General features: G+C 38.2%; 2 protein-coding genes across 2 annotated transcripts; one reads left to right on the forward strand and one right to left on the reverse strand.

Moving 5' to 3' along the window:
- The first annotated feature begins 1,709 nt into the window (after positions 1-1,709).
- On the forward strand, positions 1,710-7,504 carry LOC144649821 (ATP-dependent RNA helicase DHX33-like). The gene is made up of 5 exons (XM_078509420.1): positions 1,710-2,621; positions 3,657-3,745; positions 4,341-4,523; positions 5,016-5,347; positions 6,536-7,504. Exons 1-5 carry the CDS (start codon positions 1,792-1,794, stop codon positions 7,205-7,207), a joined length of 2,106 nt encoding a protein of 701 aa, XP_078365546.1. The 5' UTR covers positions 1,710-1,791; the 3' UTR covers positions 7,208-7,504.
- Positions 7,505-9,515: 2,011 nt separating this feature from the next.
- Positions 9,516-23,797, reverse strand: LOC144651778 (guanine nucleotide-binding protein G(o) subunit alpha-like). Its single transcript, XM_078511756.1, has 8 exons — positions 23,572-23,797; positions 23,206-23,248; positions 22,946-23,087; positions 22,651-22,811; positions 19,885-20,013; positions 15,843-15,972; positions 12,355-12,508; positions 9,516-10,503 (listed from the first exon to the last, which is right to left on the reverse strand). The coding sequence occupies exons 1-8, from the start codon at positions 23,687-23,689 to the stop codon at positions 10,316-10,318; spliced, it is 1,065 nt and encodes a 354-aa protein (XP_078367882.1). The 5' UTR covers positions 23,690-23,797; the 3' UTR covers positions 9,516-10,315.
- Positions 23,798-24,034: the final 237 nt, after the last annotated feature.

Raw genomic sequence — 24,034 nt, forward strand, 5'->3', positions numbered from 1 at the left:
ATGGAAAAATAAAAGAGACAAGGTTAAAAGAACTAGTACCTACCAGGAACACGTAAATGGAGGACTGCGAATGGTTGACATAGAGATAATGATAAAGGCTTTAAGACTCGCGTGGTTCCCTAGACTATTAAAAAATGGGGACCCAAATTGGAAAGCGGTACGAATTACTATTTCCGAAAATATGGAGGATTGGAATTTCTACTGAAGTGTAACTATCGAATGGAGGACTTAAAAGAAATACCAAGTTTTTACAGGGACATTCTATTATACTCAAATCGCTTTACAATTTTCATAACATTCATGACACAATCCTGTTTAATAATAAGGAAATACTAATAGGAGGGAAACCCTTTTTGTTTCATGAATGGCTAAACAAAGGAATTAAGACGGTCATGGATCTTTTAGACATTGAGGGTAAAGTTCTATCATTTTCGGATTTTAAATCCAAATTTCATCTTAAAAAGACATAGGTTCTCCATTTTTATCAAGCCATAAGTGCAATTCCAAACCACCTAGTCGAAAAAGCAAGAGAGTTGCTTAATTCTGAAGACAGCGGTATATGTTTTGAAGATATGACGTCCTTTCAGGTCGACAATAACAGTTTCTTCTGTAAACTTGACGAAACCAAAGCCAAAGATTTTTATTGGCTCTTAGTGAATAAAATCCATAAAAATCCATAAAAATCCGAAAACATCAACTGGAAGAAAAAATTCCCAAACTGCTAAAGAAAACAAGTTGCGAGAATTTCATTTCAAGGTAATTCATAGGTTTTTTGTAACTAACAAGGAGCTTTTCATATTTAAGATTAAGGAGGACGGAGATTGTACATACTGCAGAGAAACGGATTTGAGAGACCATACGCTTATTGACTGTCATTTCAATTCAACCAACAACTCGTCCTTTTCACTCAATATTGAAGAGATTTTATTTGGCCTTCCCAATACACCGAATGATGAATTAATGAGAAAGCTAAACTACTCTCTTTTATACTTGTGTTCAAGATTATATTTATAAAAATGAAACTCCAGAACGGTTCATTATTAATCTCGGACTTTATAAGTAAAATCATTTATAAATATAGAATAGAACAACTTCTTTAAGTACATATAAACCAGCTATCTAACAACTTCTTCGCTTTCTCCTATGTGTAGTATATAGTTTCTTTAAATTGTTTAGTGAAAGATTTCCACCGCTTCTTATATTAATTTGTAATATTTCTGATCCGTTGCCACTGTATTGTGATTTGTAAATAGTATTTTGTAAATAGCGTTGTAATATTGTAAGTATTTCTTTTTGTGTGTGTTATTATCCAACTTAAACCCACCCTTTGTGCCGAAGAGGATGTCAACTGTTATTATTCCGGCAGCAGTATTTTCTTGTTATCTAGATAAACGTGTTGTCGCTCTTTGTAAAAGTCCGGAAGAACTATCCGTCTGTTTTTTTTTTTCAGTTTTTCTACAATAAAAGTTATACTGAAACTAACATTACATTCTAAGTTTTTTCCAATAAAAATCTAAGAAAAACTTCCAGTCAGCTGGATTAGTTCATAAGTTTTTGTTTTGATACAGTGAATAATGACGTACGCAGACGGAACTTGCGTGACCTATGTAATGACGTCATCAAAAAATGATATCCCGAGAGAAGTCTGGAAACTGGGGATTTTTCGTGTCGTCTAAGTGACGGCGCAGGTGATAAAGCAAGATGGCGGACATCAGGTGTGCTATAAAGGTTCCGTTCTCTTTAACCTTTTAAAGACATAATTCTTCACTTAGAATTAGACTTACAGACCTAATGTATCCAAGAGTGAAGAGATCCCTCTCTGATACTGGAAGTCCTTCAGCAAAGAGGACATTATTTCGATCGTTCTCCGTGTCAGATGCGGCTGGTAATGGCACGCAGCGTGACACAAACGGGCATTCTAAACACCACCACGGCCACCAGACGAGTCACAGTCCTGCGAAAAGGCAGCGGTTTAATTTGCCGATTTTCACTGGACGCAATGCAATAATCGCTGAAGTGAGAAGGAAGGAAAATGTTATAATTGTTGGAGAAACGGGTAGCGGAAAGACGACTCAAATTCCTCAATATCTGCACGAGGCTCGTTTGACGAAACTCGGAGCGATCGCGTGTACTCAACCCCGGCGTGTTGCGGCGATCAGCATAGCGCAGAGGGTAGCTAAGGAAATGAGCGTACAACTGGGAGAAGAAGTAGGCTACACCGTGCGATTTGAGGATGTAACTTCGCCGAAAACTCGAGTTAAGTACATGACTGATGGAATGCTGTTGAGAGAAGCTATCGGAGATCCATTGCTTCACAGATACTCTGTTGTTATTCTAGACGAAGCTCACGAGCGAACCGTACACACTGACGTTCTTTTTGGTGTTGTGAAATCAGCTCAGAAGATGCGGAAAGAGAAGAATCAGAAACCGCTTAAAATCGTGGTCATGTCTGCTACTTTAGAAGCAGAACATTTCTCACGTTATTTTAGCAATGCTCAAGTGTTGTACATTGAAGGCCGTCAGCATCCAGTGCAGGTGATGTATGCAGCTGAGCAACAAAAGGATTATGTTCATGCAGCACTTGTGACGGTCATGCAACTTCATCAAGAAATGCCTCCAGGGTAAATAGTTGTAATAGCATAATAACATATCGAACTGCATAATGTATCAGTGGATTCCCCTTTCTAGCCTTGCCCCTGCAGTCTCCCTCATCATGCAAGGTGTCATGCAATGAATTGAATGTGCAAAGAGATGTCTGCTATTAAACTAAGGTTACCTCAACTGGCAGGGGCGTTTTTTCAGAATGCAGAACAAGGAATGGTGGAATGATGGAACAGCAATAGTATAATGCCCTAACCAACAAACTAAAGCTAACTGCAAGCAAAACCAGAGTGAAAGCTAACTGCAAGCAAAACCAGAGTGAAAGCTAACCACAAGCTAACCGGGGTGAAGCTAACTACAAGCAAACTGCTGACCATTATTCTGTGTTCTGCATTCTTCATTCTGCAAAATACCCCTGCTGTTTAAAAACTTCACTTAGAGTCAACCTGTCCCAAACTCATTATTGATTCACAAACAGTTTTTGCAGATTAATGGTAACTCAAAGCAACTTGTGGCAACTGTTCATGCAGTGGAAGGAATGACATACCTTAATGATGATGATGATGCATCATGAAATAATCATTTACGGACTGTTCATTATGGAGGGTTGCGATATAAGTTTGCCCCATTTAAAAGTTGCATATTTTGATAAAAAATGGAGGGGGTGGTGAGCTTGGGATCTAATGTAGCAGCTCTGGTAAGGTCTCACATGAATGGCTCGCTACCCTTTGAGAAAACAATAGAACAAACAACAGGAACAATGCCACTAGCCCCAAAAACAATAGCAACTGCTATGCAAGAGGACCAGAAGAATTTCAAGCTTATGAGAGCTGCTATACTACTGCTAAAGTGAATGAATCAAAGTTGTAATCTGGAGAAACACAAAATTCCCAAAATTATACACATTTGGAGAACATCATGATGGGTAATGAGTTTTAAATGAAGGTGATATCACATTCTGGGAGGGTCTCCTATACAAGTAAAGCATTTTGAAAGATGAAATTGATCACAATTTTATCAAATTATTTAAATGTTTTTGCTGTCATTTTATCTAGTGGTGACATTCTTGTTTTCCTGACTGGTCAGGATGAAATTGAATCTTTAGCGAAGTTGATAACAGACTGTGCACGACACTGTGGGTCAGGTCAGTTAGCTCTCTTAGTCCTCAAGCAACTACTACTTTGTAAAAACAAAAATCTTATATATTTAAGATGTTTACCTTACCTCAGCACAGAACAATAAATTAAGATTTTAGTTTTTACGGAGTAGTAGAGAGAATATTTAATATATTTTTATAGTTATATTACATGTATAAGTTTTTCCTTTGTTCTTATCAAATCCCTTATGTTAAAGACCAATATACCTTACATTATATACTGTCAGTCAAAGCTTTTCTTGCAACCGCTCTTGTAAACCACTGGCTCTTGTAACATCCACCATTTAAACCCTGTTTAAATTGTAACTCAAACTCTTTAATTAAAAGCTCTCATTAGCAACCATTTTCTTGAGCAACTACAATAAGACCACCTTTGGGAATTCCAAAATGGTCTTTTCCTTTGTTTAAAGCTCTCGTAAGTAACCTTTCAAAGATTCTGATTGGTATCAGATTGATCATGGTAATTGATCTTAATTGCCAAAATATAACATTTCCTTATCACATTCCTTGATAAAGACATTGAATTAAAAGTTCAAATTGCGTCTTGCTTATTGCAACGATAAAATGTTTTTGATGTTCACAGATTGCCCTGAAGTTCTAGTTTGCCCAATGTTTGCTGCGCTACCATCACAGCATCAAATGAAGGTGTTCATTTCTGCTCCTCTTGGGAAAAGGAAAGTTGTTCTGGCAACCAACATTGCAGAAACATCGATTACTATTCCAGGAGTTAAATATGTTGTAGACACAGGATTTGTCAAGGGAAAAGGTCGGTGGAAGCATACATTACAATGAAAGGAAGTCGTGTCTAGAATATATCTTTTTTAGTCCATGGCTTGTTTGTTTTATTCGCAAAATTTCAAATGGACTTTTAGAACTTCCGAGAGAGCTGTTGTTACTTAATAGTTAGTGCCCTAGTCATTGCATTGTGTTCTGTGCAAAACAGTTTACTCTCAGTGGCTCTCTTTACCCAGCTTTAGAAATAGGTACTAGTGAATTACATTGCTGTGGGATAAGCAGCTCATGCAGGGGAAGTACAAATACTCTATTACCAGTCTGATGTCACCGCAACAGTTTTTTGTAAGCAGACCAGTAGGCTACAATGCCCTGGGTTCAATGCAGGCTTGTTCAAACTACATTTTTTTTGTACTTCACTCAAGATCAATCCTCCAGTCAAGTAATCACAAAGTGACATTAATTACACTGGTTTGTATTCGATATATACCCTTTAGAGTCATCTTTATTGTTGTCTTTTTACCAGCTTTCCATCCTAAAACTGGTCTTGATGCACTAAAAGTACAACCAGTTTCAAAGGCACAGGCGAGGCAGCGATTAGGAAGAGCAGGACGTGAAAGCAGTGGAGTGTGTTATCGGCTTTTCACCGAGGAGCAGTTTGATGAGCTAAAGGAGATGACTACACCAGAAATCCAGCGATGCAACTTAGCTAGTGTTGTCCTGCAGCTCATGGCCCTCGGCATATGTGACGTTCTTCACTTTGACTTCCTGGATCGTCCACCCCAAGATGCAATAGAAAATGCACTGGAACAGCTGGTGGTGCTTGGTGCAGTAAGAAAAGGGAACAGCAGTTATGAGGTATAAATCGGTTACAACACAAAATGATTACACTTAAATTTCTATATTACCAAACATAAAAATATTGATAACTGTGATGATGAACTCACCTGCAGTCCAAAACTAGGCACAGCATTTATTATAGTTTTCAAATAATCCTGCTTCCATGTTCATGAGATATTTGTTCAGGGCTGTGCTCTAGCAGAGCCCAGGTGCCTCAGGCAACTTACTTTTGCCTTTGGGCGACCTGTATTAATAACTTTTCTATCATGAAACCTTCTAAGAGCTGGGCACCCAAGATTTTTTTACAGAAGAACCTTTGGGCACCCTGCAATTATTCTAAGAGCACAGCTTTGTTGTTTCCGTTTGAATATTACTAACTTTGAAATGAAAATGCTGTGAGATTGAACTGGCCAAGGTTCCAAAGAAATCTTCTTTGTTATATGTATCTTTAATTGATGGAACCAAAGTCATGGACAAAACTGTTGAAATGCTTCCAGTATTTGATGTCAGCTGATTTTTGATCGCCTCATCCCTTTATATCAGTGTTGTTTCCATATCAAAAACGTTTAGAATGTTTAGAATGATACATGTATATACAATGTATCTTTGCGATCTGAGTGTAAAACATAACATATCACACTTTCTTCTTGTATAATGTGCCATCAGAAATGATGTCAAAATGCAGGTGAGGCATTTGAGAGAACTTAATTTGCAAAGTTTTGTGGGCAGTGTTCCCCTGGACCCCCTCCCCCTAGGGGCTCGTGCCTTCAGCACTAAAAATACTCTCCCTTTTCCATCAAAAGGGTTTGGAATCTCCAATGATAAGGATAATGATGTTACTGTTAATGATAATCATTCATTAATACTCTTTATAAATTCTGACGCTGACTTATTTGAGCGTAAACAACGCTCATAATGTACTCAAGACGTTTCGACCGAGAATCTTCGGTTGTTATCATGGCATAGAAATGGCTTTTTAATGGTTTCACATTTGTATGCGCGCGCGAGTGACTAATACAAATACACGCGAACGCTGTGCGAGACTACGAACATTATGTAAGTGACTTATATACATCAGGGATGTCTATGTCATTTGGTATTTTTCGTATCATCATTCATAAAAAAGATAAAAATATTTTTTTATAGATCATGGTCATTACAGTGTGCATAACAAAATCTTAATAATTTTTTTTTTTTTTCTGGTAGCTGATGCCTCTTGGTCGTCAAATGGCTGATTTCCCACTAGAGCCCAGACTGGCTAAAGTGATCTTAGCATCTCGAGAATTTAACTGCAGTGAAGAGATCATCACAATAGTGTCTCTTTTGTCTGTGGATTCACTCACATACACCCCACAAAGTAAACGAGATCATGCGATAGCAGTGCGCAAGAAATTCATTTCATCAGAAGGTGATCAGATGACCCTTCTGAATATTTACCGAGCTTACAAGGCCGTAAATGGCAATAAAGAATGGTGTCACCAGCACTTCATCAACTCGCAGACTGTTAAAAAGGTCATGGACATAAGAAAGCAAATAAGAGATATATGCGTGAGACTGGACATTCCTTTGAGTTCCTGCGGCAAGGACACTGCAAATATTCGGCACTGTTTAGCCATGGGGCTTTTCATGAATGCTGCCGAGCTTCAGCTTGACGGGACGTACCAGACTGTCACACATCGGCAACCAGTTACGGTTCATCCTACATCAGCTTTGTTTGGTTCTAAGCCACAGTTTGTTGTTTACAATGAACTTGTTCACACATCAAAGTGCTACATGCGTGATGTGTGTATTGTCGATCCTTCTTGGCTTCGTGAAGCTGCACCAAACTTTTTTAAAGAACACAGACTTCATTCTCTGCCGACTTCAGTTCATTCTTAAGTCACAAACAAATTTTAAGCTGTATTACCTCAAGGAGATAGCTAGTTGTGTTTTTTCTTTGTCGAGGTTTTATATGTAATTTGTATAAATTATATGTTCACTATTAAGATAATATTATTATAATGTGAGTGTCATGTCAATAAGAAAAACAGTATTTATCACATACTGTAAGCCCAAGGGGGTACTCCAAACATGAACTGATAGAGATGTTTGTTACATGTATATCTTGGTCAAGGACAAGTACATTTTCAATTGGTACTTATCAGGGTGTTAATTCTATTACTGTCAAAGAATAAAATTTATTCCTCGCGAAGCGAGGCCGAAGGCCGAGCGTAGCGGGGTGTATAATTTTGTCCCTCAAAAGGATCAGGCGGGATGAAATCTCGTGTGGAGTTTACGGTCATATATATTTCTATATATATATATATATATTTGTGAGCTTGGTGTGTGGCGGAAATGACGTCACACGGCCGCCGCGCGCTGGTGGCCTAATGGTAAGGCGTCGAACTTGAAATCAGATCTTCGGAACTGAGGTCGGGGGTTCGAATCCGGCTAGGGTTTTTTTTTTTCTTTTTTTTTTTTCTTTTTTTTTTTTGTGAGTTCGAATTCTGAGCCTTTCATTTTTATCGTTTTTCTTTTCAGATTAAATTAACATTGATCTCCACATAATACTCCCTCAACGCCTATTCAGGCTATAAATCTTTCATCGCCATCAGGGGCGCGCGGGCGGAGGCTTCGAATCCTCCTGCCGTTCGTTCTTCTTTTTTTTTAATGCCATCAAATAAATGTCCAAAATGCGACTATCCAATAATTTGTCGATGATTTTGAAAATAGCCTGCGCTTCCCAACGCTTTATACCTCTTTACGAACCAGAAAAAGCCACCATCTTCAAAGCGGAGTAGACCCTGGGAACGAGGGTGTCGCGGCCATGCCCGTTGAAATTTCTAACAAATATATCTTTCCGCCTACTGTGGAAAATTGAATATGTACAATTCAATAAATGTTCAACTTCAAATAATCCACTCCTTATTTATAACACCCCCCCCCCCTCCCCAACCCAGAGCTTCGCGAGGCCCTGCGAGTCACGTATTACTAGTATGTACACATTTTACTATCAACCACGGTTTGAATTATTTTGTCAATATTGACTGCACAGACAACCCACTGATACTGCACAGTCCACCCACCACAGTATCAGTAGGTGGTCTGTCCAGTATCAGTGGGTGGTCTGTACATTATCAGGGGGTGGTCTGTACAGTATCAGTGGGTGGCCTGTGCAGTATCAGTGGGTGGTCTGTACAGTATCAGTGGGTGGTCTGTACAGTATCAGTGGGTGGTCTGTACAGTATCAGTGGGTGGTCTGTACAGTATCTGTGGGTGGTCTGTAGTATCAGTAGGTGGCCTGTGCAGTATCAGTGGGTGGTCTGTGCACTATCAGTGGGTGGTCTGTGCACTATCAGTGGGTGGTCTGTACATTATCAGTGGGTGGTCTGTACATTATCAGGGGGTGGTCTGTACATTATCAGGGGGTGGTCTGCAGTATCAGTAGGTGGCCTGTGCAGTATCAGTGGGTGGTCTGTGCACTATCAGTGGGTCACCTCTGTGTGTTGATTGGAAGATTTGGATCCATTTTGTTTGTTTTTTCAAGTTTGATTGATTGTTATTGTAATTATGATAGATGGTATTGAAAACACAGAATTGTTAGTGGGGTTGGTGTTGTGACCTTTTTATTAAGTTCAGGATTGCATGACAATAGCCAGGGACCGAATATGCAAGTGAACTTGGTTCCATGTGTCCTTGAGTGTGATCAAAGTCGAAATCGGTAGTCAATTAGTCTGTGAACGCAGACATATTTCCAGCTGACGTTTCTCTCCGCCAAAAATAGAGAAACTACAGCCGGAAATACGTCTGTGTTCCCAGGCTAGTAGTTAATCAAAGTTGTAATCGGTAGTTTTCCAGAGGTTTTTTTCATTAAAACCTTTGAGTTTGAATTTTTGAAGTGAACAGTTTGTGGGTTATTGAAAGGGCAGTAAATTTCTATACAGAAGAATTCCAATTTCATGAATCAATTTTCATTTCCCTTGAACAGTACTTCACTGTAATTTAACCCTTACTTTCTCAAAACTCCCAATTTCTCGAAGCAATTCTCATTTCCCCTGGAAATTGTGATGACAACAACGATGTCTGCAAAAAACCACCCTATTAATTAATATGTTTGGTTAATGCTGAGTAATTCATGACAAGTGTGTTTTCTTGTATTGATGTGGGTGTATCTGTTAGCTATGTAACAAAAGCCAATAAACCAATCTCAAAGTATTGCTTTTTTTATAAAAAGAAAAGCATAATTTAGATGAATACAGCACAGACAAGTACAATGCGCAGTAAATCTCTATTTTGTTTCAGTCCATCATACTCTAACAAGAGCTCCAATTTTGTTCTAAAATGAACTACTGGTATGTAAACATAAGGTAATTTCACAAGCTACAATAATATTATAATAATTATAAGTCCTACATATACAGTTTTCTCTTCTCATTTGATCCTGATTTCTGAGACTTTGGCGCAATCAAAAAGACCCAGAATTAGAAATGCGCGGATCAAAAGGGTACAAGTTTAAAAAGCTTGGCGTTTGGGCAATTATTATTCTTGGTAAATTTACAGTGTATACTGTGACATGAATAAAAATTTCAATCAAAAATAAAAAAAAAATTAATGAATATCTTTGGTCATTCTTTTAATTGTGTGTATTGAGATGCAGACGGAAGAAGATTTAAGTAATCTTCCAAATGTACAGTACATTATTATGAAGAGTATTACGCACATGAACTTGCAGACAAGTTTAAAATCCAGATGCAAAACTAAATCTTGTCCTTTGGCTTTGGTCTTTGTCTTCTACTCTGCTGAGCCACATCGCTATCTTGAAGTTGCCTCACGAAGCACTTCCTCCATTTATCGAATGTTAATCTTGCTCCATTGTTATATGAATTGTATTTGCTGCTGCAGTCGACACCAACTTGACGAAATTCACGCAATTACCATTTCCCCAAGGCATCCAGCAGTTTTCCCAGTACAATTTCTTGATAATGCTGAAGGGCCACACTACACGATTTAGTATAATCCACATCCTTTGAGGTTGTTGGCAATAATTGTATCCGTAACTGCATTAAATACAAAAGTAATATTGTTTGTGTCTGTTGCACATGTAAGATGAACATATATTTCTTTTTCATCATTCAAGTTCTTTGCTTCAAATTGTTTCCTAATGTAAGCACATCCATCTTCATATGTATTTGGACCTAGAAAAAACGAGAGAAAAGATAAGTAGCAATACCAACAGCCTTTTGAAGTTTTTCAATGAGCAGAGAACCCCCTTATTCAGTCAATAAATCCCTATCCAGTGTATACTGTAATATATGACAATTAATTTTCTGTATCAAGTTAACTACTCTCAACAACAAAGGCCTGAAGAAAAACCAGTATTCTGACTGATATTTTCCAGGTAAAACTGGTGTTAAAAAGTTGTTACAGTGGTTGATTTTTTAACAAGCTAGCAACTTCGGCAAGAAAGGCCAGACATTAAGAGAACGCTTCGGTGAGCATCTCCCCAGCATTGAGAAGAACCTGCCGGGATTTCCTGTCGCAGAGCATTTTAATGCAAATGGGCACGCCCTGCAAGACGCATAAGTCCGAGGCGTCATGCTCTGCGGCGGAAATAAACTACGCAAACGCCAGGAAATGCGCCTTATTTTCCAACTGGGCACCAGTCAGCCACATGGTCTGAATTCACATTTTCGCTATCTTTGGGTTGTCGCGCGCCTTTGAACTCAAATTTGTTTTCATGGCGCAAGCGAGCGTTTTTAACTGAAATCCTGACTTTCCACTGATGAAGGGCTAAGCCCGAAACGTCTGGAACTTTTAACTATTTTAAAGGCACTTTCAACTCATTTAGTGAGAACTTTATTATACTTTTGTACTAGCAACTTCTTAGGTAGTTTTTATCATGAAATGCTTCTCACTTAGAATCCAAAACCAAATTGTGGTGATTCATGGAAAAAAAAGAAATGAAACTGCCGTTTTTGAGGACTGTTAAGGCCAGAAAAAAATTACTTTACAACAAAATTTGACCAGTGTGGGGCAAAAATCCATTTCATGTAGGCATAACAAATTTAAATTTAGCCTAGAAGAGGGTCGAAATTCACCAGAATTGAACTTAGGTTTGAAATGCCCTTTTTTTAGCTGTGCCTAAAACTAAGGAGAAACCTGAACAACAGTTTTTTGAAATAACTGTATACTATTCTGAAATTCTTCATCTCCAAAAAAGAAATCTGCACAAACACTAACAATACCTAAAGTTAAAGCAACAGCTTTGTACAATCATGTTTAGATGGTAGGTGGAAATCCTGGAGGGGGGGGGGGTGACTGGCATATGAAAGGGGCGGGCATGCTCCTCGTCTCGTTCAGGGGTGTAAATTTTTGGATGTTTGGTCTCGCTTAGGGTGTCTGGGCAAAACGCCAGTATTTTTAGACATAATGGTCTTGTTAATGGCTGCACACGAAGAAATATAAAAATATAAATTCTATTCTTAGTTGTTGTTTTTTTTTTTTTTTGGGGGGGGGGGGATAAAGAAAAGCTTGAGCCACACCCAGATTGGTCCCTTTTAGGGATTCTTTTCAAAATTTCAGACGAGCATCCCACCCCTGTCCCTCACGGGGTGGAAATGATTGGTTAGTTCGACCTGGTTTACACTAGTGACAAAACCAGTGTCAGAAGCAGAAGTTACAATCTAGTGAAAAGTAACACGACATCAATTTTTATCTTTTTAAATGGTTCGTAGCTATGCTGCCTTAAGCCAGCACACACTGGGCGATTTTATTCGCCGATTGCGGCAAATTTGATCACCAGTGATCGGCGAATAAAATTGCTGATGTCTGACATGCCAGATATCAGTGATTTTATATGCCGGTCACGGCGATCAGTGAAAATCGCAATCCCTGCACTGGGCACACTTGGCGATTTTCACTGATCGCTGCGATCAGCAAATAAAATCGCCAAGTGTGTTGCCAACTTTATGCTTATAAATGCTTCAAACTCCACTTCCGATTCCAAGTAAACCAGTCCTTAACAATCTTGTTAAAGCAAAACCTACCTGAATAATCTGGAAAACATATCGTGAGTGGTGAATTTGCTATTTTTTCTTCAAATAAATCCTTCTTGTTAAGGAAGAGTATAACGGATGTTTCGACAAACCATCTGTTGTTGACTATTGACTCAAACAATTTTAAACTTTCTTCCATTCGGTTCTGTGGGAGAATAGAATAATCAACTGAGTCATTAAGAACAGTTAAACAATAAGACTGATAGCTTGAGGTTGCTATTTAAACAAAACATGTAAAGTGTTTTTGTCGAGGAACTATGGGTTGATAGTTGCCCCATGTAATTAGCCTGAGAAGCAAAGCTTCAAGGGCTTATATGCTAGTTTTAAGAACATTAAATTCCCAAGGGGCAACTATCAGAGCGACAGTTCTGAGACAGAAACACTCTATCATTTTTATTGTTCACCACTTAATTTTCTTCTGTGCGCCCATTCAAAAACAAGCATTTTGAATTATTTAAAAGACAGCTTGAACAACCCTCCAAGTTAAGACCATTTTAGTCGCCATGGCGACTAAAATTTTGGGTCTGGCGACTAAATTGGAACCAAAGTCGCTAGCCTGGTGCCTTAGATTGAGAAGAAAGATTGAAAGCGTGAGCTAATTTAGCGACTAACATTTTTCACTGGCGACCAAACTTGAGCAGTCAGTGGCCAATTGGCCACTAAGGAAAAAAATAAACTTGGAGGGTTGTTGAATTATCAATGTACTTGGAAGCATATCCCAACCCAAAAGCTTATTTAAGAAGGCTATCACTTGAGATAATTATTCGCTTTCAAAGGCAGAGCCCAATATCTCTGTTTCTCAAAAGAAATTTGGGGTGTACATGTATTATAGGGGAGCAAGTCTCGATGAGGACTTTCCGTGCAATTTTTTAGTGTGACCAAAAATCATGGTTTGATTTACTTTAACTCGAAATTGTTTAGCACAAACCCAGATAATTTGACAACGTCTGCCGGTAAAAGAAGGATCTCCTAGCATGGCTAAACCTGTTTCTTGGGCAAAATCCCAGCAAACGACAGTAAGGAAATAACAAACCAAAAATTCTCGGCTTCCATTAGGTACTGATTACATGCAGAGTGACACAATACCATTAGAGTCAAGGCTGCTGCCTAACGGGCGCCCGGTCGCCAGAGGCGCCTAAGTTACGAGCGCGGGCGACTAAATTTTTGTTTAAGGAGCCCGCATGGGCGCCTAAACATTGATCTTCCACTCCCATTTTTTGACTTCAATTTCCTTGTAACCTTGTTTCATTAGCATAAAAAATCCCATTAAAAACAACAACTGCTTCATTTTAAAACGGAAACGCTGAAATTGTTTGCATTTGGCGTATTAAGTACGTAACATGTCTTTGCAAAATTCAGCAACTTCGAAAACCATTCGTTTTCAAGTGTTTAGGACTGGGCCTAACTTCCAAATATGGAATGTATTATGTTCTGGATTACGTTTCATTTGCTTCGTTGATGTTTCGGAGAATTTTCGAAGTGAATCTGAAGAAATATTTATGGATACAAAAGTGAAATCAATCTGTTTGCTATTGCAGTCATGGATCAGGTCTGAAATAATTTTAATCTGCAAAAGCTTGATACAAAAACCTTTCCGACAGGCTTGAACTTACGTAAAACAACGTGCCAAATATCGTGATGTGTACACAAACTTACGTGGCGCGTTTTACATGTAATTCAGCTAAATCTATGAAGCATTGAACGCTTAACTTTAGTAGGATGTAAAATGTATGCCTCTTTCTTTTCATGTGACATTTCATATCTGCTGCCGATTTTTTGTGGACTTAGGTTGTTATTTTCAACGAACTGTTTCATGTTTTCACGTTTATAAGCAGTCCTGAGCATTCTCGGGCATTGATCCGTGACTAGCAAATTTTGTGCTAGAAACCTCAGTCCTTTTGCCTGCTCAGATATTCAGTTTGATTAAAATATATTGCTTTTGTTACTACATTTATTTTATAAACAACTTATTTGATAAGATTAGTAATTTGAAGTGTTTTCACAACTTAATTTTTCTGTTCTATTTTTGTCAACTGGTTATCATGTATAAACAAAGATAAGATCAAAACTTAATTAAAGTGTTTACACAGGTGTTTTTGACTTCTCATTACCTTTTTCTAAACCTAGGAAAAATAGACCTGCTTAATTATTGCTTCTTTTTTAGCCTTGATTACTAAAATATTAATTGAACTGGATTTTTCTGTTTCATGTACATTAATTTTCTAAGTGAAAAACATACATGAAAGTACATGAAATGCATTCATTCTGGCACTGGCTTAACAAATGAATTAACCCTTCACGCTCTCAACTAAATGCATGTCAGTTTTCATTGTTGGTTTATTTCTCCCAGCCCAGCTAGTGATTTAACCCACAGGGGGGAAAGATATTGCTGATATTGATTACTTATCCAACCTCTTACCTCAGGTTGCTGCAGAGTAAAAAAAAAAGTTTTATGGGGAGGGTACCCTTACCCTTTCATGAACCATTTCTGCAACGTCTTTCCCAGGATCTTATGAACGAGGTTGCCATTTTTGGGGTATGTGAAAGTGACCCTTAACCTTTTAGAAACCATATACCCCCTAATGAAGATGGCACTCCTTTCACATACCAACAGAAGAAATACTACATCTTTTTTCTTATTTTTTACTTAATTAAAAACCACTTTCCCTCCCCCCCTGTTGTATACTCCAACTCATAAAATTCCTATCCTTTTATATACCTACAGCCTGAGAAAGGTATCCCTGTTGGGAGAAGCCTCCCCATATAGTCCACTATAGGGAGTACCCCCTAGGGGACATTCGGGTACATGTATATTATAGCAATAATGTTGGGGGAAGGTTGACTCCCTGGGCCCCTCTCCAAGACCACATTGTTGACCACATATTTGCCTGAGTAACCCCCACCCCCACCCCAGATTTGTCTTCGGCAACTTTTAAGCTGGGATCCTAACATAATGGCTCGGGCTCCTAAATATTGATGTAAGGAGCCCGAAGGGCTCCTTAAAAATTTCCTTAGGCAGCAGCCTTGATTATAGTGCTCCTTCTTGCTAGAACATAAGGCTACAATACCCAACAAAATGTACTCACATTGCTTTGTGATGGGTTTTGATGAAAGCGATTAATGAAAATTAAAATACCATAACATACCATTATTAAATATTAAATAACACACAAAATAATGACTATCCTGAATAGCAGGCGTAAAAAGGGGGATGGGGAGGGGGAACTTTGCCTTTGCCATTTTGGTTTGTTTTGTTGGTTCACAAACTTAAACCCGTCGAACAGTCCTATTATCTGAATAACCAATTGGAATTTTACGGCTGCCAGCGATTGCAGAAATTAACCAATCAGGGTCTTTATAGCAGGTGTTCTCTTCCCTTCTCCCCAGCCCCCCCTACTCAATTTTCACTCCTGAAATTCCCTTAATCCTAACCCCCTCCCCCTTTTTATGCCTGCTATGCTGGCTAAATAATGACTTACTGTGGATTCATCTTCTTGCAGAGTCAAGTCATATGCACTTAATGACACGCAGTATATTATAGCTGTGACATCCTCAAAGCAGTGAATCCACTTTTTGCGTTCTGACCTTTGCCCTCCAACATCAAACAATCTACAATCAAAAGACAAGAAAATAATTAAACTTTCAGTTTCAAACATAGAGCCCTTCACTTTTTATTGAACACAAAGAATATCACACAGACTACGAAAGCCGAGGAGGGACATCAGATTTCAGACTTCAGACTTCAGACTTCGGACTTCGGACTTCAGACTTCAGACTTCTTACTCGTCTGCCGACGTCGGACATGGACTTTGGATTCTTCAATTCAAGACTTACGAACACTTTTTCACGCAACACTAATAAAATTACACAACCGTTCTGACGGCACATAACAGGACTAAATAGTTCAAAGAATATTTTGCCAGTCATAGGGATTTAGACTTAAAATGAAAATTACCGAAGTATTCTTTACAACATCTTATTTTCAATCCTATAAATATTCATTTCTCGAGTTAAATTGTCTAATTTAGTCAACACATCCACTGCTTTTCCCAATTGTTCCATTTATACTACCATACGTCTAGTACACAAGAAAATTAGTGTATCTAGTAACTACGGTCTTTTTATAAATACAGGCAAACAGATGGATAATCCTTCCAGTCGAATTATCCACTTTAAATCACTAGTCAAGACGGAGTTTGTTTTGACAGATAATTAAGTATCTTTAAAAATGATTTGGGCTACGACATATGCATGGTAAGATGCTTGAGGAAGGGTCGGTGCGTGATTGAGAACCTGCCTTTAACTTCCTCGCATTCTATCTATATATTTTCTTTTAAAAGATTGTGGCACTGTAGGAAAGAAATCTGACAAGCGTGATTCGATTATTTTGTGATTCAATATAAATATAAAATGCATTCTAAGCATAATTGAGTTTTTTCCTTTCCCAAAGTAGTTATTTTCCATAAACCACATGTCCAGTAAATTCCAAAGCTTACAATATTGCAATGTACTTAAATTAAGTTATAATTGCAAAATCGCACGTTCTTTTTCCTTTTATATCAGCTTAATTTAAAAAAAAAAATGCAGTTACATTAGCTCATACAGTATAAAAAAACTCTAAAGGACTTTGCTTACAAATTGTGCCATCTTATGTCATAAAAATCTATGCAATTCGCGAAAAGTGCCATAGCGTGACCTTTGTCACACAATCTCTAATTAATATTTAATCACAAAATAATCGAGTCACGGTTGTCAGATTTCTTTCCTACATGTACAGTGCTACAGTTCAGTTCTTTTGAAGAGTTCGATTGTGACTGTTAAGTCATGTTATGTGCTGTCAGTACTGTTGTGTAATTACTAGTGTTGCGTGGAAAAGTATAAGTCTCGAATCGATGAATCCGAAGTCCGATGTCCGACATCCGACGTCGGGAGATGTCGAGAGTAAGGGCCTGTTTGCATGGAAGGCGGGTGCCCCAGCTAACCGAGTTACTCGGCTAACAGAGCTGCCCTGGGCGAGCCAACTTTTTATACGTTTCTTTAGAAAACGCACTGGAGCGTTACATACTATACGGGAAACCTACCTTGCCGGGGCACTCAGTCTACTTGCCCTGGGCACCCTTCTAGACGGGATAGCTTTTTGCCATGTGAACAGTTATGCCCAGGCTATCCTGGCTTGCCAGGATAAGTCTTCACGCGTGTTTTTAAATTAAATTTGAAGTTAATGGCATAAAATGTATACAATCTGGATCCAAAATTTAAACAGTGCCATTTGACCAAAATTAGATCAAATTAGTTTTATCTGCAGGCTGGAAAATACTTCTTTGAGCAACAGCTAATTAATTAGCTAAACGCTCTGACATGTATGTAATTCGAAATTTTCGTAGGAATGATTATCCTAGCTAATTTACGAAACAACAAATTTAATTTCAATTTGGCGGTCAATGACTGTTGGACACAGTAAATTTCTTAAAGCTTGCACATCAAAGTAAAATAGGTTTCATGACGGCTATCCTTGATTATTCAGTAAAAAGTCATATTTTTCTTCAATTATTTGGAGCTACATGGTTTTCCCAAGCTGTGACACGTTTCAATGACACTGTCTTAACTCGGGTAGAAGTACTGTGAATTCTGCATGCAAGGCGGGCAAGGTTTCATCCCTTTTAGCCGGGAACTCGGTTAACCAGGGCACCCTCCCACCATGTAAACACGTCGTAAGAAGTCCGAAGTGCGAAGTCTGAAGTCTGAAGTCTGAAGTCCCTCCTCGGCTTTCGTACACAGACAGAGTCAGAAAAAACATAGAACAAGTGTGATATCTGAAATTATGTCCAGTGGTTCCATTACAAGTAGCTACCAGTGATTACCACCACTAGCCACCTCCACTTTGGTAAATAGTTGTTAACTATTAAAATATTGAAAATGGAGGTACTCTAAACTACAAGCTACAGGGTAGTTAATTACAGTAACCAGGGGTTGTAAAAAAAATTTGTACATTAACTTTAAGTTAAAGAATTAGCAGGCGCTGATCCAGAAAAAATGCTGACCGTTTTCCAATAACACGAACATACACGAGCGCCAAAGGAGCGAGCCTGGGAGCATGCTCGATATTGACCAGTACCATTTCCCTGGAAGCTTAAAAGTCGCGTTTTTGATCTTGAAACTTAGAAATTTTCTTTAACTCCATAAATATATAATGCTTTAAAAAATTTGACCGATTTCTGTAAAACAGTGAAACCAGTCTGGATCCGCACCTGATTAGGGGAAATCCCAGCAGAGTAGCTAGCACCGGGCAAAATCACCACCTACTTCATGTTTTTGGCCAGCTTCTCTGCTGGAATTGTTAAGCAAAAGATGGCAAAATCAGCCACCTACTTCTACAATAATGCCGCCCACTTCAAAACTTTCTGACAACCCTGAGGTACTCACTCCATGACAGTACAAAATACAACATCTATTAAGATTAATGATGCAACTACATTGTATTTCTTAAAAATGAAGCGTCAAATGATTCCAGAACAATTCAGATATCTACTAAAATTAATGTTTGTAAGAAGCTTGGTGGCTTAATTGTTAGTGTGTCAAACTCCAGATCAAGTGGTCTGGGTTCAAGCCCTCGCCCTGGGTTCATTCTTGGGCTTTACTGGGGAAAGGAAACTGTACTCATGCTCTTTTAACTCTTTCACTTTCAAGGATTTTTTAAGGCCTGTGCTAACCAGTTGTCACGGATCAAAGTGTCAATTCTAACTGACTAAGAATAGACCATATTTACGATAGCCGCCATGATGGTTTTCGTATTATAATGCAAATTAGCCACGTTGTCCGCCAGGGGGCAAACATTGAAATGAGCCATTTTTAGGAAAATCGGTTTGTCCAAATAGTAATTGAAACAAAATTGAAACAAAATCTAAGGCAACAAAGAGCAGTCTGCCACAAAATTACCTTTGAAAGCCAAGTTATGCAATAATGATATGTCCTTATCAAGATCAGTATGAAAAAACTGCTCCATTACTTCACTACACAAGCCATTTTGGTTTTACTGAAAGCACCAAAATTACGTGAAACAGAATTTATATTTTTACCACAATACTAAAACCAAAGCATGGTATAAGAAAAAATAATCAGACATAGTTAAAAACTGGCCAACATTTGCCGATTTAGGCTTATTTGCCCCCTCATTAATCATGTGCCTGATTTGCATTATAAAGGAAAAACAAACATGAGGGCTATCGTGAATAAGGTCTATTAAAGGTAACATCAGGCTAATACTCTCTTGTTACTTTTCTTTGTTCTTATCAAAAATTATCAGAAAAAAACTGGCTAACATTTGCTGATTTAGGCTTGTTTGCCCCCTCTTGCAGTAATGGGAGCATGTCTCTTTTTGCAAGACCCCCACTATGTAGATGTAGATCAACTTTCCACTTCACAGCTGTGTGTTTTGATATTACAAGAATAAAACATATGTCAATAACTCTTGTAAATTGGATTGTTCTTAAAACTGTAAAACCTAACATTATAACCACTCACTTGAAATGAAGTCTCTTGAAATCAAATTGCACCTCAACAATGCCTGTTGTTTTCACCCTTGTTCGTAAGAGATCCTGCTCTGTGGGTTCATAACCGGGAGCTCCAATTCTTTCTAGTGCATCTAAATAGCTAAGAAGAAACAAATATTTATAAAAATTAAGGATTGTTTACGTGCCAAACAACTTTCACAGCTGACACCATACTGTAGTTTCTGTAAGCAAGCACAACACAACTTTTCTAGAACATTCTACAATAAAAATACATTTTTTTCCTCACGTACACGTACACATACATCTTCTGTAAGACAACAAACTGCATAATATTTTGTGGAAGACGCGGTGGCCTAATGGTTAGTGCGTTGGACTCCAGATCGAGCGGTCTTGGTTCGAACCCTATCTAGCGTCATTGTGTTGTGTTCTTGGGCAACACTTTTCTCTCATAGCACCTCCCTACACCCAAGTATATAAATGGATACTGGTGAATAATGTGAGAGGGTAACGCCCCTTGATGGACCTATCCAAAGGGGAGTAGGAATACTCCTAGTCACTTAATGCTACAGAAATTGAAATGGTCTTTGGCGGTATGGGCCACTTGGCTCAACACAGACTATACCCTTCTTTGTTTACTCCATAGATTTTGTTTCAATTAAGAAAATATATCAAACACTCGAGATAGTGTTTCATCGCAGAACTTTCCAAATGTCTTGAAATAACTCAAAAATATTCTACTACATAACAAATTATATGTTGCCTTTTTGTCCAGAGAACTATTAACAAATATTTTGGGCAATTCCTAAAGTAGTAAAAAGAATGCCAGATTTTCAAGGCCACAAAGAACATTTCAACACTGCTCACAAGTTTAATGGCATTTTGAGAAACATGGATACAAAACAACCTCAAACAAAGAGGTATTGACAGTTTTGTAGGCCATCTTGGAGGCAATGTGTTACCAAGCTTTCAGTTGTACACAGAACTCTGATTGTCATCTTAGGGGACCCCACGGAGGTTAATAATAGTTTAATTTATGAAATAGTTGTGAAGGTCAATGTCTTGTTTTGTCTGCTTTATCAGATTTACAAGTACAGTTGAAGCTCGCAAAAGTGACCACCTCAGGAATTCAAAAAAGTGGTTGTAACAACAGCTGGTCCAAAGAGGTCTTTATTGGTCTAGTTAATTTTAAAGGGATAGTTTCACAGCTTGGCACATGTGCAAGCTATTATGTGGCCCACTCGGTTCCACTGTTTATCAACCAATTGGATGCGAGTAGATGACTTGTGCTCACGTCCAGAATAAATCAGGTACAAGTACATAAATTCAATGTTCAACACTAAGTTTGACATGTTCTGTGTAAATTCCTCCATAAAAAATTTCCATGAAATTTGTGCATTTGTTTTTTAGGTTGTACACATAAAAGCCTGTACATACAGACATAAGTGCATTAACTTTATTTTAGCTCGAGTTTTTTATGGATTACTGCAATACATGTCGTTGATAATAAAGTGGACACGATAATAAAGTGAATGAACAAGGTACTTTAAGCATTGTAATCAGAATAAACAAAATAAATTCTAAGGAGGAAAAACACCTCTACTGCCACATTTTGGTGAATGACCGCAAAATTCATAAGCAAATTTCCCACAAGAGTCATCTGCATGCTTTGAATTGTTGCACGATGCAATCAAATGGGCTAACGTTATAGCGTGCACATGCGCCGAGCCCTGAAACAGTCCCTTTGAAGCATTTTAAAAAAGAGAAAGAAATTTACAGTACAAAAAACTCAGAGCTTGCTATTGAGGTTATTAATTCAATATTCGAAATTCTCTGAATGTTATTGAAAATGTGGGTTGAAATTTGTGACGACATTGGTTCCCAAATTGAAGTGGCAAAAGTACTAATAACAATATCTCAAAGTTAATTTAACTGTTTGTTTTCCTTGGAATATCTGGATCATTCTGAATTGCCGAAAACATCATATGTTAAAGACTCAATTAATAATGCAATTACAACACAAAATACGTCACAAAAAAAATGTTTCCCACAAAAACAAAAAACAAGCTAATTGGAACATCAAAACAAGTTGTTATTCCCATTTGAAAATCTCACCAGTCAACAAAAAGTCAAATAGTTTAAGAAAACGATTTTGGTCAACATCACGCTTGACTAGGCCATAAGCAGCGTTTATTTACAGATTAGAGTTTGTAAATCTGTAAACTTGGCAAATTCGAACAAACAACTCAAGTCACTCGCAAAAACAGGAAGTGCTAGCACATTCATTCACATTTGCCTTCACGTATTTTACAACGGCACGTGTAATTATATAACGTAAAAATTATTAAATATAAATATGTTATTTAACGGTCCCAGATCATGTGATCGTGGGTAAATTTTTCGTTGAACGTTATGTGAAAAGACTAGCTCATGTCACTTCCCGAGACCTGGCAATGCTAGTAATAACTTTTACCGCCAGACGGCCGTTCAAAACAAACACTCTTAGCGAGCTGCAATATTTAAAAAGCCTTTTAAAATTTAACGAATATTGAGCAATTTTCCACTATACCTGCCTTGCTACTTTTGCTTGTTTTGGGAAAGTTTTCCCGTAGTATTTTGAAAGACGGGAAACTGTTTCAACTTCGGGGCATGCCCAGAAGAGACTCCCAGAGTGATCAAAACAACTCCAAATTGACCTGATCTGTGAATGTCCTCCGTCTCGATTTATTACGGAAGGCAGGGAGAGCAGAATAGCGCTAATGCTTAATAGGACACTTACTATCTCGCTGAATCGTTCAGTTGATATTCTCTAGATCTCTGGAAACACTGTTTTATACCTCCGTCTTGCCATAACCGTTTCATCGCTGCTGTTAAGTCGGGCGTGAACGGTTCTTGGTCATCCGCCCTGGCTACCACATCAAAAACCATTTTCGCGTCCATCTACAAATATCAAGCCAATATTCACACGATTGCACGGTTCACTAATCCCTCGACTAACGATACAGTCGAATATATGAAATAAGATAACTGATAAACAAAGAAAAGTCGAGGCAAAATTACCACAATGATCTTACCAATCTCTCGTCTGTCTCGAAGTCTATTCGTAATTTGTCCATGGCTCGAATGATTTTAAGAAGCGAGTAGATTGCGTTGCTAAAAACAAGCGGCTTATATTGATTGTAGTCCTCTGCACTAAAACCATGGTCGTGGATGATTCTGAAATAGGAAAAGCAAAGACCAAATATGCCATGAACACATTAGATTTTGCCTTGTAAACAGAGCGGGTAACCAAGTTGTAAACAACCTTATAAAGAGTCGCCCAATTTATGCCTACCTCATTTGCTTTACTATGGTGCTTTTCCCGGATTCTCCTGCCCCTGCAACAAATGAAGGAACGGTCAAGTTGACTCTTCGCGAGTAAATATTATTCACAAAGATCTGCAAAGTCATTGATGCCGGCAAAATCAGCCTATAAGGTCCACGCCTCCAGAGTTCGTAGAGTCAGCTTAGCTTGCACAAATTGCTCAGTTCAAACGCTCAAACTTCGACATAAATTTCATGCTCAAGTGAGAATAAATAATCTCGAATATCGCAGTGAAAGTCACAGTACGAAGAAATAAAAATCTGTCCCAGAAAAAAAAAAACAGACTCCCTAAAAACAGCGATAAATGTAGAAATATTGAGCTCATTTCAACCCTACCAAGCAGCAACAACTTGACTTCTCTTTCCGCGCGAACACTGTCCGCTTTTAAGTTTTTGTCGATGGCTTTGCTCCGTGCAATGGCTGCCCTATCTTCTGCACTTAAAGTGCAACCCATTTTGGAGCAAGGCCTAGCCTGCTAGCTCTTTACCCTCCAAATAATGAGCGTATTTTGAGAAACTATCTGCTAGCCATCGGCATTATACGAGAATCTATGGACAAAGTCTCGTCCAGGCCCGCGATCGCCTCCGCCGTTTTGAGAGGGCGGAACATTTACATCTGACTAGGGTAGGGTGGGTAGGTCAGCTGTCCACATTTTTAACATGTCCTTTGCAATATTTTTTAAAAAAAAATTCGTAAAACAACTTAGAAATGAGATAAACTAGAAGTGTTTTCATCTTTGTCTTGTAACAATCTTACAGAAACATTTCTCGCAACAAACTGGCGTTGAATTACAATTATA

Source organism: Oculina patagonica, chromosome 4, assembly GCF_052425735.1.
Source record: "Oculina patagonica isolate OP01 chromosome 4, crgOcupat, whole genome shotgun sequence".
NCBI classification, from domain to species: domain Eukaryota; kingdom Metazoa; phylum Cnidaria; class Anthozoa; order Scleractinia; family Oculinidae; genus Oculina; species Oculina patagonica.